Source organism: Ictalurus furcatus, chromosome 9 (genome assembly GCF_023375685.1).
Source record: "Ictalurus furcatus strain D&B chromosome 9, Billie_1.0, whole genome shotgun sequence".
In the NCBI taxonomy this organism is placed as follows: Eukaryota; Metazoa; Chordata; class Actinopteri; order Siluriformes; family Ictaluridae; genus Ictalurus; species Ictalurus furcatus.
The window spans coordinates 2,124,301-2,140,062 of record NC_071263.1 but is presented as its reverse complement, the minus strand read 5'-3'; the positions used below and the strand labels follow the sequence as shown (position 1 = coordinate 2,140,062).

The 15,762-nt window shown below is 43.3% G+C and overlaps 1 protein-coding gene across 2 annotated transcripts in view; it reads left to right on the top strand.

Moving 5' to 3' along the window:
• The window catches only part of ccdc85ca (coiled-coil domain containing 85C, a), a 42,930-nt gene that overhangs the window by 16,271 nt on the left and 10,897 nt on the right, over nucleotides 1-15,762 (top strand). For both annotated transcript variants that reach the window (XM_053632353.1, XM_053632352.1), the window contains exons 3-4: nucleotides 11,292-11,368; nucleotides 14,028-14,129. In XM_053632353.1, the coding sequence (XP_053488328.1) occupies nucleotides 11,292-11,368; nucleotides 14,028-14,129 (179 nt within the window). The remainder of the gene's footprint in view (nucleotides 1-11,291; nucleotides 11,369-14,027; nucleotides 14,130-15,762) is intronic.

The following is a 15,762-nucleotide window of genomic DNA, read 5'->3' as shown; positions in this document are numbered from 1 at the left end:
TTATGGAAGGAGTCTCCAGTGTCGGCGCTTCAAAATTGAGATGCGAGATCTGAGAGTTGCTCATGCATTAGACGTGAATTTGTTTAAAAATACACAAGTCTGGTATTGTTTGACGACAAAACGCACTATAGTACGTTTTTCATTTCGCTGTTGTACTAATGCTGACTAACGAGTTGCACAAGACAAGACAATTGCGTGTGTGTGTGTGTGTGTATGTATATATATATATATATATATATATATATATATATATATATATATATATATATATATATATATATATATATATATATATTTAAAAACATAAACCGAAATTCCTGCTGCTCCACTCTCTCAGCACTCGCCATGTCGTATGAGTCACCTGCCCTCGCTTCCTGTAGTCGCTAAAAAGGCGTGTTGTTTTCCTCCACCCGAACGCTTCACGTATTTAGATAGCGGAGCTGATAAGCCGGCGATAGCGTATCTGTTTCGCTTTCTCCAAATCTGACTGCATTGACACTGTGCAAACCGGGTGTTTCTAGGTCATACCGCAACCAAAAGCGATATAGTTCAAACTCTATTTTCATCCGTCATATTGCAGCCAATCAGGAAACGCAATACAGTTCAAAATATTTATATATTTTCAAATATTGTATGGAAATTTAAAGAAGCCGTTTTGTAATTTTACGTAGAATTGAAAATGTTCACGCCGCTAAAAACGCCCTTTCCTCTTTGTTAAAACGACATATGCCTTATATGGTGAGTTGCCTTATAAGGAAAAGAGCCAGGGCGGAGCTAATTTCCAGGCCAGAAAAATGTCAACGGAAACTGCTCATTTTAAATGAAAGAATCCAAAGCTAGCCTGATCTGTTGAATCGAGTGAAAACTTTTCTACTCTATCTTCGAAGTCTTTGAAATGATTGTTAGAGGTTTAGAAACGCCAATTTAAAAAAAAAACAAACAATAAAATAACATTGTATACATTTCAAATATGCGCCTTTTTTTTGGATAATCTACATCTCATTAGATGTTTCGGAGGAGGGGAAAAAAAGAAAAACATGGAGGATAAAATGGCGTCAGGGTTTAAACCGACCTCGGGACCTCAGGACCTCACGGCACGGAGAGGCTCGTTAGCCCCGATCGTCGCGTCTCGGGGAGTCGCGTTACAGTCTAGTAGAAAGGACGCCTCTCTGGAGCGGACGTATCGGCTTACTCGCTAATCGTGTTGCCTTCTGTTCTCCGCTCGGTTCTTGCAGTAAGAACGCGGCACTCTGGGTCGTGAAGTTCAGACGGCAGGAAGCAGTCTATCGAATCGTTCTTGTATATCAATCTCGAATCTGATTGGTCAGAAGGTGTTGATTAATTGTTTCATTGCTTCTATAGTAACAGTTCATGAGGAGAATTCTTTAAAAAAAAAAAAAAAAAAAACGGATAAAAAGTATAACGTGTCATTCTTTGCCAGATTGCTGTCGTATAATTAACACCACTTCTTCACACCGCGCCATCGCTGATTATTTTCCTATGAAATAAAAACTTGTTTTTGAACGCTTTAGAACCCTCCCCCCCCCAAACGAAGTAACTTACAAACGATAACGTAACACTGTATGTGTGTGTGTGTGTGTGTGTGTGTGTGTGTGTGCGTGCGTGTATAATAAAGGTCGACCGATCGATCGGTTTTGCACACCGGTAGATATTTTCCCGGTCGCGTCTGTCGCGGGAGCGGCTGAGAAGGTTCCGCTGTCATCGTACGGCACGAGAGCGGCCTCTAGAGGCGAAATGAAATAACCATCACTGACACATTTTGTCGTGTTATTTGAAGTCTTATTTTTTTTATCATTCATTTTGGACGTCTCTCTTTTTATTTGTTATTTGGAGCGTTGCTTTTTGGTTCTGTATGGGTGTATATCGTTTGTTTACTTTAATATTTATTAATAGTTTACATATATTAACCTTTTAATATATTTAAAAAAAAGTTTCTTTTTGTAATAAAGTTCAGCGATATGTTACTTTTGAGTGTTTTATGTTTTCATTCGGTATCAATTTTAAAAAAAAAATGATCGGTTGGTTAATTGGTTATTGGAAAGTACCGCCCGACTTAGTTATCGCTAGCGGTAGAATGCAGTCGGTCGACCTCTAGCGTATAAGTACGAGTTTGGGGTCGATTTTTGCCCTCAGGAGGGCCGAGGCTGGAGTTTCTGCCTGCTGATTTTACACAACGGGTCAGTGTGCACGCGTGCGTGTGTGTGTGTGTGTGTGTGTGTGTGTGTGTGTGTGTGTGTGTGTGTGTTAGAGCAAACACTTTCTCTGCGTATTAAAAAGTCTTCATTAAAATGATTCTTTCTTCTTGGTGTTTTTTTTTCTTTTTCTATGTCGTGGAAATGTCTGCTGTTAGTGGTCGTGTCGAGCATGGCTGAGCATCTCTCTCTCTCTCTCTCTCTCTCTCTAAACGAGATGAGTAGTGACAGCAGCTTGCACAAGGACACAGCACACACCCCTGTCCTCCTCAGTCATATCCCCCCTCCCCCCCCCCTTTTCTCCCTGCAGCTCTTTTATCTGCGAACACAGGAAAAAAAAAGATTTGTTGACATTCGGATGCTCCCACGGGCCGTGTAACACGAGCGGACGCTCCATCACGGTCTCGCGTACGTCTCTCGGCGTTCCCTCCATGTTTCGATTGGGTTCTGTCCGACTTTTAAATGCCACGGCGTGAGAAAACGACAAAAAAAAAAAAAACCGAGCGACGCGAGAGTTATGAGGGTTATTAACACGTGACCATTCATCACTCCGTGTCGTTTGTTTATCGTCGCGTTCCGTCGCACGTCGATCCGATAAGCTTGAATAATCGAGTCTCTTTGTTTACTCGGTGACATTTCGGTACGGAGTAAAGCCGTCAGGAGGCAGAAGTAGAGGGATGGAGTTTCAGCCTTGCAACATGATCCCAGTACCTCAGAGTCTGCTGTCCTCTCGAATCGATCGCCGCATGGGAAACCGCATCGCTCGACGGCATCCGCGTGAACGAATGATCAGTTTCTCAACCCAGAACGTTCACGTTCTTCGGTCATACGCGCTCGTGACCCGACCAACATTTTTATCATTTATTTATTTATTTAAATCTGGGAAATTGTAGTAGCTAAAATACGCACGTGTTAGTGTATTACGTGAGGCGTTGAATTCTGGATTCTGATTGGTCAGAATCTGATTGGTGTTGATTCATACAGTATTACAGCTGCAAACCATATATTAATAGTTTCATAAGATGTATATCTTTTTATATAAACGGTACATTGTATTAAAGTGTATCCTACGTTAAAAATACCAGGTTATTGTTTCTGTCGTCAGTCCGTACAGGATTTCGCAGAGTTATTTTATTTCTTTTCTTTTATTTATTTATTTATTTAGGTTTGTGGAAAGCTGCTTGAATTGGCGAAATCGCAGCGGTTGTTTTCGCAGTGATTTTGTTGGTAAACGAGACCTTTTAGCTGTACTCGCGACCGACGCGACGCGAATCGAAGGCTGCTTCGGCTGAACGCGCGTCGTGACGCGTCTCGGCCCAGATTTCGAAAAATCGCAAGCTCCGACGGATAGCGCGGAGATTTGCGTTTAATTTCTGCGAACGCGACGTCGCAAACTCCTGGAGGGACCGTGATCGCGTGTTGTGTTGTAACGGCGTACACAGGGAGCGGTTAAAGTTTTCGGAAGGAGTCTCCAGTGTCGGCGCTCTGTAACAGTCCGAGATAGATCTGCCGTATTTTTTTTTTTTTTTAATGTTTCTGACACGGGAAAGGTTGTTGTGTTTTTTTTTTTAGGAGAAAGAATGACGATAAGACAGGCTGGTGAGGGAATTACTGTTTATAGCTGCTATAACACAAGTGCTAACAGGAACCGACGTTATACGACGTTAAACAGAACTATAAACAGATCAAATATGATGTGAATAAAATACTACAGGGAACGAGGTGACGGAAACTTCGCCTCGTTCCACCACCCCGTGGTTGATTTATACGAGTTTGTCATTCCTTACTTTAGCAACTACAGAGACGGGGAATGAGCTTGTGAGAGAGCTTGAGAGAATTGTACAGCTGTGTAGAGTTCTTAACTGGAGCCAGTCGTTTTGGATACATGAATTATTAAAATTACTAGCTGCAGTGTTTGTATCGTGGACTTGCGTAGATAATGAGCGGTTGCCTGTCGCTCTGACACATGGAGGTTTTTCCGTATCCCCAATGAACCGATGGACTTTTCCACTGGGCTTGTCACAGAGTGCTAGTGCAGAGCGAGAGAGAGAGAGAGAGGCGGATATCTCATAACGCAGTTAATGATTGAAATTAGCTCGAGCTGCTCTTTCTCCCGCTGAGCTTGTGCAATCTGAACTCCCGCAGCTCTCCCAGTCCTTTCACAGGAAGTAGCCAGAACGAGACCTCCGAGTGTCATTGGAAGAAGGCCGACGAGGGACCCGGCACTCGCTAAAACGCCAGGCGTGTACGAGAGACGGTTCCCGAGTTCTTACACCGCTAGCGGATTGAACTTTGCCAGCTCCTGGAGTCCATTTTTGGGACCAGTCATGTTAATATTTAATACGTTACAAAGTGTTATTCCTGTGCGTGCATCCAAACACGGGAAGGGTGGGGGGTCAAGGCCAACCTGGAACGAACAACTCTTATCTGAGTCGTAAACATAGTTTGTGTCTCGTTCACGGACTCGTGAAATCAGATCTCTGAAAGAAAACGTGCGAGGTTTAAGGAAAGAAGACGGTTTCAGATCTTAACAGAGCCGAAGAATGCGAGTCCGAGTAGATCTGGCGTCTGATCTCGTCTGATAGCATCACCTCGGCGTGGCGTATCCGCCAGTCCGAATAAAACTGAACGAACGAACCCTGCAGATGCAAATCGGGTCCTGTGGACTGGAACGAAATCACTTTATTTATTTATTTATTTATTTATGTATGTATGTATTTATTTATTTAATCTGATGTTGCTTCGTGAGAAAAGCTTCATCAGTTTAAACATCGTCGGTTTAAAGATCTCGTGTAAAGTTGTTCAGAACGTAGCTGTGGAAACCTGAAATGATTTCATTTGCAGCACATGCGCTGAAGAATTCTCGATTCTGATTGGTCAAAAGGTGTCGCGCTCCGATGGCACGGACTTGTACGGCAGACGTTTCACATGAACGGATTAAAAAAGTGTGCGGTTGTTGATATCGAGATATTTTCTGTGAGGAGAATGTACACTTAGGTAACATTTTATGGAAGGAGTCTCCAGTGTCGGCGTTTTGTAACGGTCGGAGGTTACGTTTTCCGACGCGGAGGGCAAGCAAAAATTAGTTTTTGGTCTTTAGAGGCGGGGGAGGAGTTTGGCGACGGAGTCTCTTTACTGTTCTTGAACATCACGCCCCCCGAGTGTTTTCTTCCTTACATGTTTATGTTTGGCTAGCGTTTTTGCAGTTGGTGCAACACGTCCTATATGAAAAGTGCACTAAAATGGAGCGATATTTCACCAGATGTAACCATAGCAACCATCGAATAATGGCTGGTTGATTTATATGTGAAGCCGGAACAGATTTTTGATTGTTCTCCAGTGAGGCCCAGGGATCGGTCTCCACTCCTCCTTCTCTTCAGATCTGATGGATTCGGTGTGTAGCGCAATCAGCGAGCTGCAACAGATCTTCGGATGCGTGCGCCGCTGACTGAATCCAGGCCAAGCGAAAGTCGCACAGCTTCAAGTTTCATGAGGAAATGCCTAACGCCGGAGAGAGAGAGAGAGCGAGAACGGCACGGCCGAGCAACAATACACCACTGTTTGTTCAGCCCCGCTTCCACATCTTGGATTCATTTAAATCCGTCCTGGGCCTCCGTCATTCCTCCGCGCACGTTTTGTTTTTATAGCATATACGTCCACGTATGATCTCGGCAGCGGGTCGGATAGCTGACGCCGACGAGAGTTTTATTGAATCCAGGACTGATCTGAAGCTGCTGCGTCCTGCTTTCATCCTGTGAACTCTGAATCTACCGTATTACCGTTTATGCAATCGCACAACTCCTTAAAAGTGACGTAACCGCTGTTTACCGAGTAATCAATGTTTTTAATTCAATAATCCTTTCTGTCTGGGTAATCTTTCAATGATCTTTCTCCTTGTTAGGCTGCTTACAGCACATTTATTTATTTATTTATTTATTTATTTATTTATTTATTCATTGCCCCACAAGGCCTGCGGATAGAACGGTCCTGCTTTATCCAGACACATCCCATCCCTGTGCTTGTTTCTACAAAAATTCTGGATCATCACCTAGCATAGCATCAGGGGTTAAATCGGGAGCTTCTGTTTTTATAGAAACGGCACCGCTAGATTGAGAGGCTGCTGAGGGAACCAAACGGTTTCATGGATGTTCCACAGCATTAATCGGGACTCTGGATATACGGACGAAATGCCGCTGCAGTATAAGGGGAATAAAACACTTTGGGATGTCCCGCTGAAGGAAAATAGTCACCGTCGGCATGGAAACGGTAACTCCGCTTCATGCCAGGATGCATCACGGTCGATTATAACCGCATCTCCCCCCCCCCCTCAAATGTTTTTTTTCTTCTTTTTCAGTTTTCTTTAGTATGGAATTGGAATCAAGAGATCGTTTTATTTTGTCAACACGATACGGTAAAGCCTTTTTAAACTAGTGAAAGATCTGCGAAATATTTCTTCCAAAATGCTAATCGTCTAGGCGGTATCGGGCTCTAGCGTGCCGAGTGTAACACTCGTTCATGCCGAGCAGGAAGAACAAAAGCGCTCTGCCGTAAGTAGGTCACGGCTCCGATACGAGGCGTGATGGAGGGAGACGTTGTCCGAGGCAGTCCCACACCCCGCTGTCTCTCTAATTAAGTCCAAGCCACTCGCCGACGAGAGCAGCAACACAAATAACGCGACGCTTTGCTTGTGTTTGGGTTTTTTTTTCCTCCCTCTCTCTCTCTCTCTCTCTCTCTTTCCTCCACCCTGCTGTCTGTCCTCTTAACTCTAGCCTTACTGAAGCTGTACTACGGTGAAGTTCGTCTCTCTCGGCCTCTTTTTCTCTCGTGTTTTCACGCTTAATTTGGAACTCTAAAACTGTTATGTGTTTCCGTTTATAGGAATATAACGGCAAGCAGCGATTAAGGGGGCCAAGCACCCGTCGTCAACAAAGGACGACCGGAAACGGTCAGCAGTTGTTCCTAAGGAGATTATACTATAATCAAACCCTTGCTGCGATTATCGCTTCGCTTCTTGTTTTCAGATTGCGTCATAGACTTCTAACGAAGCGGTTCTCGCGCCGTATAATTCCTGTGCGGTTTTTGGTTAGATCGGGATTCGGTGGTTTCTGGTCGTTTTGTATTGTGGCGTTTTGTTCCTCCTGTATGGTTTTATATCACGGGTCCTAAAGGTTTAACGCGTGACCCGTGACTGATCCGGATCGTTTTTCTAAAATTCAAAGGTGTTTTGATCACCGGTGGCGATCTTCTTCCTCGACGGTATCCTAGACGTATTTCATTTTCGTTCACAATTTCGCAAATGGAAACGTTGCTCTATTTTCACTTCGGTTCACGTACATTGCCCGCGATGCGTTTGGATTTAGCCCTCCGTTCATCTTTAACTAAAGAGAGCGATGCGGCGGCGCTTTAGTCCTTTTAGTCTGCCCAGCTCTCTCGCCGCCTCATCAAACGGATCGGCTTCCGAAGCTTCAGCTTTCAGGCTAATACCGCCGTCGACGGGATCGCTCTTCAACCTGTAGATCGCTAACAGGCTGTCTCGTTAAAGAAACTCATTAAAATAACATCGTGGGGGCAAAACGGCGAGCGAGAAATGAAGCTCTCGCGCGTTTGTTTTCCGGCACGGAGAGCCAAAGCGTTAAATTAAACGGCGCTAGCAATAAAAGACGCCCCCTTATGACATCAGAGCGACGTGCAATGAAGAAATTAGAACCACGATCGCTAAACGCATCGCGCGTCGGATATACAGTATAATGGCGATTCGGTAGACCTAACGAATGATACGATGGACCAAGCAAGGTTCGTTCCATTAAGATACACCATTACACACCTGACAGAGATTCATGCGCAGTCTTGTCTGATTTATGGTAATTGCTCTAACATACAGGCCTGTTTTAGTGTCTTTCCCTGAGGAAAAAGTCTACCAAAAAAAAACCTAGATTGTAATTTGAATTGTAGTTAAAGCAGTCCGGTTTCGGCTCACGCCACTCCCGTCTCATTGTTTCGCGCATGTGTGCGTGATACTCTGGGCTTAAGCGCCTAATCCTGACCGTTTCCCATCGCCGACAATGGAAACCGCGGCACAATGCAGGCGAACGCTCCATTGTGATAACGAGTCGGCGGTTGTCCCACAGAGTCCCACGGGGCTTTCAAATGAAAGCAAAACGGAGATAAGTCTGTGCGATTTTAAAAAATATATATATTTTACTGCAATGCAGCCCTGCGGAGATGAAAGAGCACGGCGGTGAGGAACGCCCGAGGAGAGGGCGTTTCTCTCCGCGTGCTCTGTGTTGCTGTTTCTCTGCAGGCGAGCAGCAGGAGATCGCGATTCGCGGCCCGGCTGCTCGGCCTGCTGGGAGCCCGGCTCCTCTAATCCGCTCCGGGCTCAGCTGATCAGATGTGCTCGAGTTAGATTAGAGAGTCACGAGGAAGGCAAAGAGGATTTACGCCAGTCTTCGACTCGGGACGGTTTTGGAGTAAGCAGGGACGGAGCGGGAGATGGAGCTAAGCCCCGCCCCTGCGTGTTTCAGAAATCAGTATTTATTTTTTTCCATGTCACGCTTTATGTCCGATTTATGTGCAGTTAAGAAATGTCCGATTTTTTTTTTTTCCGTGACTGCAGATCCGACCCGTAGTTACGCCCGTGACCTTAACCGAATGTTTGTCGCTCCTATAGCATAACGAAGAACAGGAACCTGGTTCGCAGACGTTCCACAACGTTCAATGTTCTCACAAACGGATCAAGAGTGTGCATTTCTTTCATTAATACCTGGGAAAACGTATCATTTTTTTTCAGGAATTAAACCCGGTTACGGAAAAATCGAAAACATTCCTCAACCCTAACGCTTCATTCTCGAGCTGTTCTCGAGATTAGATTTTAGCCGTCACCAGGAGAACCTGTTTAGCAGCTATTTGTCTCGCGCACGCCGCTTTCTCTGAGAGAGTGTTACGGTGTTAATGGCTCTTTTAAAAGCGTCCCCTGTGAATCCGGCGTTGGTGAGGACGTCCTAAACGTGCGCGAGATGTTCCCGACACCTGCTGGTAGACGAGCGGCGGGATAATCGATAAACGCCGTCGGGTGTGTTTTATTGGGCGTAAACAAAAAAAAAAAAAGTCAAAGAGTCGAGTCCTGTATGAAAGGAGGAGGATGTGCCGGGACCATGATGGGTCTGAGAGGGATTTACAATGGGGGGAGAGAGAGAGAGAGGGAGAGAGAGAAGGGGGGGGGGGTTAAACGGGGGTTTAAACAGGATGACTCCTCCTGAATCCAGCTAATTAAGTGTGGAGATGGTCGGGAAGGGTGTAGGGGGATACAAAGTGGTGCGTGTGTGTGTGTGTGTGTGTATGTGTGTGAGTGTGTGTAAAAGAATGCAGCAGCAGCAGGAGTTTGACCCTGACGATGACTTCATGCTGTCACTATGAGCTCCTCAATCCAACACACACAATTTAAATTATTCGAACTCTTCAGTATGGAAGAGTGGAGGTGGGAGGGGGACACAAACTTTTGCACTCAGCTATACACAGAGATTTTTTTCAAGGGACGCGTTGAAAGAAGAGACCAAATAAAATATATCTATAATGTATATAGTATAGGATTTGAACTAAAAGCTGTGTGTGTGTGTGTGTGTGTGTGTGTGTGTGTGTGTGTTTATTTATTTTTTAACAAAACTTCTTGGTTCTTTAGTTCATTATTAATCGATGATTTTGCACTAACCCTCTCCGTGTCCTGCTCTTTATTTTTAAACCTCGCTTGTTCAAACCCGCACTGATTTAACACGCTTCGGTCTTCCTCAGGGTCTTCCTCTGTAGATATGAAGGTATGTAGTAAGGGGAGCGAGCGTGAAACGCGCGGGGCGTTACGGGTCACGCTCGTCTCTGCGCTCTGTGTTCTTCAGCACGCTCAGATAGCGAGGTCGTGACACGTATGCTAAGAATGCGGTGCAGCCCACGAGACTACACGGAGACACACCCCCTCTCCTGGTTCTTTAATTATCCTGAAGCTTTATATACGAGGTTTTACACTTTATGAAACAAACGAAATTAGTCTTTTATTTGTTATTTAATTCCCCTGCGGTTGGGGGGCCAATAGAAACCCTCACAGAATCTGTAATGGTTATAATGGGAATTGTATGGGCTTTAATGGAAACACTAATGGTTCCTGTGGGTCTCTACGGGTAGCTTGTTGCCTTCTATTGGTGGCATGTTTTGTCTCGTGGATACCATTAAGGACTAGTAATGGTTTTAATGGTTAGCTGAAGGTTTGTAATGGTATTTATACTGGAAATTATTGGAATTTTTGTGATGGTTTGTATTATTTAAAAAGGCAAGACGCTACAGATAGAAACGACAATTTTGGCCAGGTTTTATATAAATATAAAAATAATACTATAAAAATAATAAAATGATAAAAATTTCCAAACTCCACTGTATCGTCCTAAACGTTGAAGAATGCTTTAAGCTCCGCCCACTTCACGATCACGTCATGACGCATATGCCTCAAATGCTTGTTTCCTATACACTAGCCAAACTGTGAGCTCATGAACGGCATTAAAGCTCGATTTAGGATTTTAATAAGTATGCAGATTTAATTATACGAAGCCTCATTTGCATAAATAAATATGCATTTTTGAAAAAGATTCTTGGAAGAGTTTCATCAATCACCCGCCAAAGATTAATTGTAATATCTAGCGTTTTAAAAAAAAAAAAAAAAAAATCTCACGCTTCATCGTAGTTCTTTCTCCGTTTTTTTGTTTTGTTTTTGTTTGTTTGTTTGTTTGTTTGTTTGTTTGTTTGTTTGTTTTTGGACCAGGTGCAATTTTAGGATTAGCGCAGCACCCAGACCACCGAATAGCTCTGGGAGAATCTGTACAATAAACCAGTTTGTCTGAACTGCAGGGATTACGTTAAAATGAGATGTTAATCTTGTAAATATGTTCCTCCGGTGAAGGCTGAAGGCGTGATTTCATGCTGTAATCAGTGTAATCAGCGTCGCACACACCGTACACACACCTCCAGCAGGGCGAGTGTGTGGATGTCGTGTTTTAGTTGTGAGATTAACCTGTGTTTCTGCTTTTATTTCCACAGAGTCCTCAAATTACATCCGTCAGCTGGAGACGAAAGTCCGGATTTTAGAGGATGACAACAAGCAGGTTTTCTCCCAGGTGACACACACACACACACACACACACACACGTTATATATATATATATATATATATATGCATGCATACAAATCTATATACACACACACATACATGCATGCATACATACATATCTATATACATACATACATACATACATGCATGCATATCTATATACACACATACATACATGCATACATATCTATATACACATATATACATACATGCATGCATACATACATATCGATATACTCATACATACATTAATATATATCATATACATACATACATATCTATATACATACATACATACATATATACATACATACATATCTATATACACACATGCATGCATACATATCTATATATGTACACACATACATGCATGCATACATCCATATCTATATACACACACATACATACATACATACATACATACATACATATCTATATATACACACATACATGCATGCATACATCCATATCTATATACACACATACATACATACATGCATACATATCTATATACACACATACATACATACATACATACATGCATGCATGCATGCATACATATTTATATACACACATGCATGCATACATACATACATGCATGCATGCATACATGCATGCATACATATCTATATATACACATACATGCATGCATACATACATATCTATATACACATACATACATTAATATATATATATCATATACATACATACATGCATATATACATGCATACATATCTATATACATACATATATACATACATGCATGCATACATATCTATATACACACATACATGCATGCATACATATCTATATATATATATATACACACATATACATGCATGCATACATACATATCTATGTATACACACATACATACATGCATACATATCTATATACACACATACATACATACATACATACATATATACATACATGCATGCATACATACATATCTATATACACACATACATATATATACATATACACATACATACATACATACATACATACATACATATCTATCTATATACATACATACATACATACATGTATATTGTATACATACATATCTATATACATACATACATACATACATATGTTTGTTGAGGAACGACTGTTTGTGACTACTATAACGTAAGCGAGAACAGGAACGAAGTTGTTTCGCAGACGTTCCACATCAAAACGTAAGATGTGTTGCTCCTTAATAAATAAAAGTTGGAATCGTTGGCGAATTGTTGTGGTATAAGAGGTGTAATTGGAATAAGACGTTTCGGAATGGAGCGCTATTGGAAAATGTGATTATTTTCTTTAAGAGCATGCCATCGAGTGTTGTATTGCTTACTCAATACAAAGAAGAAGACGGACGCTGAGAGCTGGAACGCTAGAGTCGCAACTCTTAGTCAGAATTTTGCTGTTCCGGGAAACGTCCAGTTCCTAGGGCTGTTTGTAGTAATCCCTCAGAGCGAATGGAGAGATGTTCTCCAACCCGACAACAATCAGAGCAGGTTTGAGGGGGGGAAAAAAAGAGAGATGGACGGGATAATCACACGCGTGTTATTACCGAGACCCGAAATCGTCCAGCTCGTAAAAGGCACGTCAGATACAGATCATCTTCGGGTCTTCAGGGAGAATATTTCATTAGATAGATGAGATCCAGTGCTAAATTGCTTTTGGAGCAGACACCATGGAGTCTCGTAAGGCATTTCGAGGTCTGTTTGGAGATCCTCACGACGTCGTGCACACCCAAACGGATTAGCTGCGGACAGGTGAAACCAGGATACGTCTCCGATTTTTACAAAGCGTGACGAGACTCTCCTCCTCGGGTCCATAACTCATCGGCTCTTGTACTCTTAACCTTCCTTACTGACCGTCTGACTCGTATTGATGTGCGACGAGGTGACCGCTGAAAGGTCACGCTGTAAAACACTCTGGGGTTGATTAGTCGAGGTGAACGGGAAAAAAACCCCCCAGAGGCTAAAGAAAGCAGGATAAATTCCTGCTAGACTTCGTTAGGCTGAAAATATTCCGGACTTGTTGAAGTCAGTTCTACGTCCAAATGCACAGGAAAAGTCTTATCCGTTCCCTCAGACGTTGAGCTATAAGGAGGTTTTCTGTTGACGGACACGAGCTGCCATGCTGCGCGCACTCGGTTCCAGACCTAAGCTCCGAATTTCATCTGAACCACGAGGTTTGTCCACACGAGTGCATTTTTTAAAAAAGAAAAATACCGACGCTCAGCTTGTGAGTTTTCAGCACTTTCCACAGAACAGTGGAAACATTTTCTCTCACCACTTATACTTTTCTTTTGGAAAATGAAACGCCACGTGTCGTGAATCTTCGTTTGCTTTCCGCTATTTCTTTCTCCGCCGTCACCGATTTCACTCCAAATTATATAGATAATATGATACATCTATATCGGTAAAACAGACGGCTTATACGTTAGGTTTTGTTGCTTTTTAAGCGCCGTTGTTCAAACCAGGAAGTTTATTCGTATACAATTTATTCATACCAGATTAGGGCTGTGCAGTTAAGCCAATGAATAAAACACTTAGGGTTGTGCCGCTATGGGAATTTCCTGTTCTTGGTTAATTGTGGTATGGGTTTGCGTATCCGTTCCAATCACTTTCACTAACATGGACGTATTTTGTCTTTGCTTTGTTAACCAGGGGAACGTCGGCGATCTGAAGACGCTGAAGAAAGGCTTGTCGTTGTATCACTCCGAGTCCCAGCTCTCTGCGCTTTCCAAGCAGCAAGACGCCTTACAGAACGTACGTACGGACTTTTTTTTTCACTTTTTCGACCTCATCGGCTTTTAAACCACTTTTAAATATGATGTATCTTTAATTTGCGAAACGGCGCTCCGTTATCTGGTATCCCTGTCGCTTTATGAAAACGCGGCACATCGTCGGCGTCGTCTCCCATCGTTCGTCGGCCCTTTTGTTTGAAAGTCTCTGGAGAGGGGGGGGGGGGGAAAGGAAAAAAAAGAATTGTTGAGAGTTTCATCTTTGGGGTGATTTCCTGCCTCTGCGCAGGGGTCTGATCTCTGCAGGAGAACTGTTGTTCGAGTACAAAGTGCCTCGGAGATCAGAGCCTGGCCGCTAACCGTGATCTGACCGGCAGGAAGCTCGGGGTTAACGAAATTAACTCGGATCACGTAAGCCTGTAACTTCATAACCGCGTATAAACAGAGAGATGCGCGTGTACGTGTATCTTGGAGCACCGGGTTCACGTTTCTCCTCTTGACGTTACTGCACTGGTCCCGATCGATGCAGCTGTCTAAATATTCACCCTACAGCCAGGAGTCTTTTGGGTCCGGATCCTCCTGATGTAGAGCGATGTTTCTGGCATTGGCTTTTCCTTCTGGGTGGTCAGGATGGTCTTCCTTTCCTCTTGATCAGCTCACGAGGACAAATCTTTAAGAACACTCGTCTGTGCTTGTTAAACATCCCGTTATAGATTTTATTTTCCTTCACTTTCTCTGTTACAACGCGCTCCACTCTTCTCTTCTCTTCTCTTCTGCGAAGTCTTTCCACTACATGTTGTGGGGATTTGTGTTCATTCAGCTACAAGAGCATTAGTGAGGTTGAGGTTGAGGTGTTAGGTGAGAAGGCTCCAGTTCCAGTTCGTCCCAGAGGTGTTCACTCGGGGTCGAGGGCAAGGTTCTCGAGTCCTTCCGCCTTAGAAAACAATAACGGCACCGTTTGACTCTAGACTACCGCCCCCTGCTGTTCTGGAGACTTCCCACAAGAGAAATAGGGGAAAAACTGACTTGAGAAATAATTGGGTTTAAAAAGAAGTGTATTGATTTTTTTTTTTTTTTTTTTTTTAAACAATTAAAACATTTTTTTTTTTTTTGGAGCTGTTCGAACCCAGACAGTTTTGACAGTCTCACGCAAGCTTGTCCTTTCCAATTGACACTACCCTGCGCCGCTGGGTAAACATCTCTCAGACTCGAGTAATAACTCGCAGCAATAAAACATCTACGCGTGAGATTATTTAGCTTCTCGTGGAGGCTTTTCATGCCTCCAGCATCCATCCGCTGCGGCACACGGCTTAACGAGACGGAGCATGAAATGAACATTTCTTTATTTAGCCCGTCTTCCTGTCTCCTTCATCACCGCCCACTCCATCTCTCTCTCTCTCTCTCTCTCTCTCTCTCTCTCTCTCTCTCTCTCTCTCTTGCTCTCTATCTCTCTCTCTTACTTTGTTCCTTTCCCTGAGGTACTGTTCTTTATCCTCTGCCTCTTCTCCTTAGAAAAAAAAGGTCACGATCAGCCCTGTGGATGTTAACCCCCTCCCAGCTTTAGCTAATCAGAGCGCTCGTTGGCCGTGACAGGCTAAATCAGCACTCTCGGCCTAGTTCTGTACGTCGAGTAGGAGAACTCGATTAGGAAACACGGT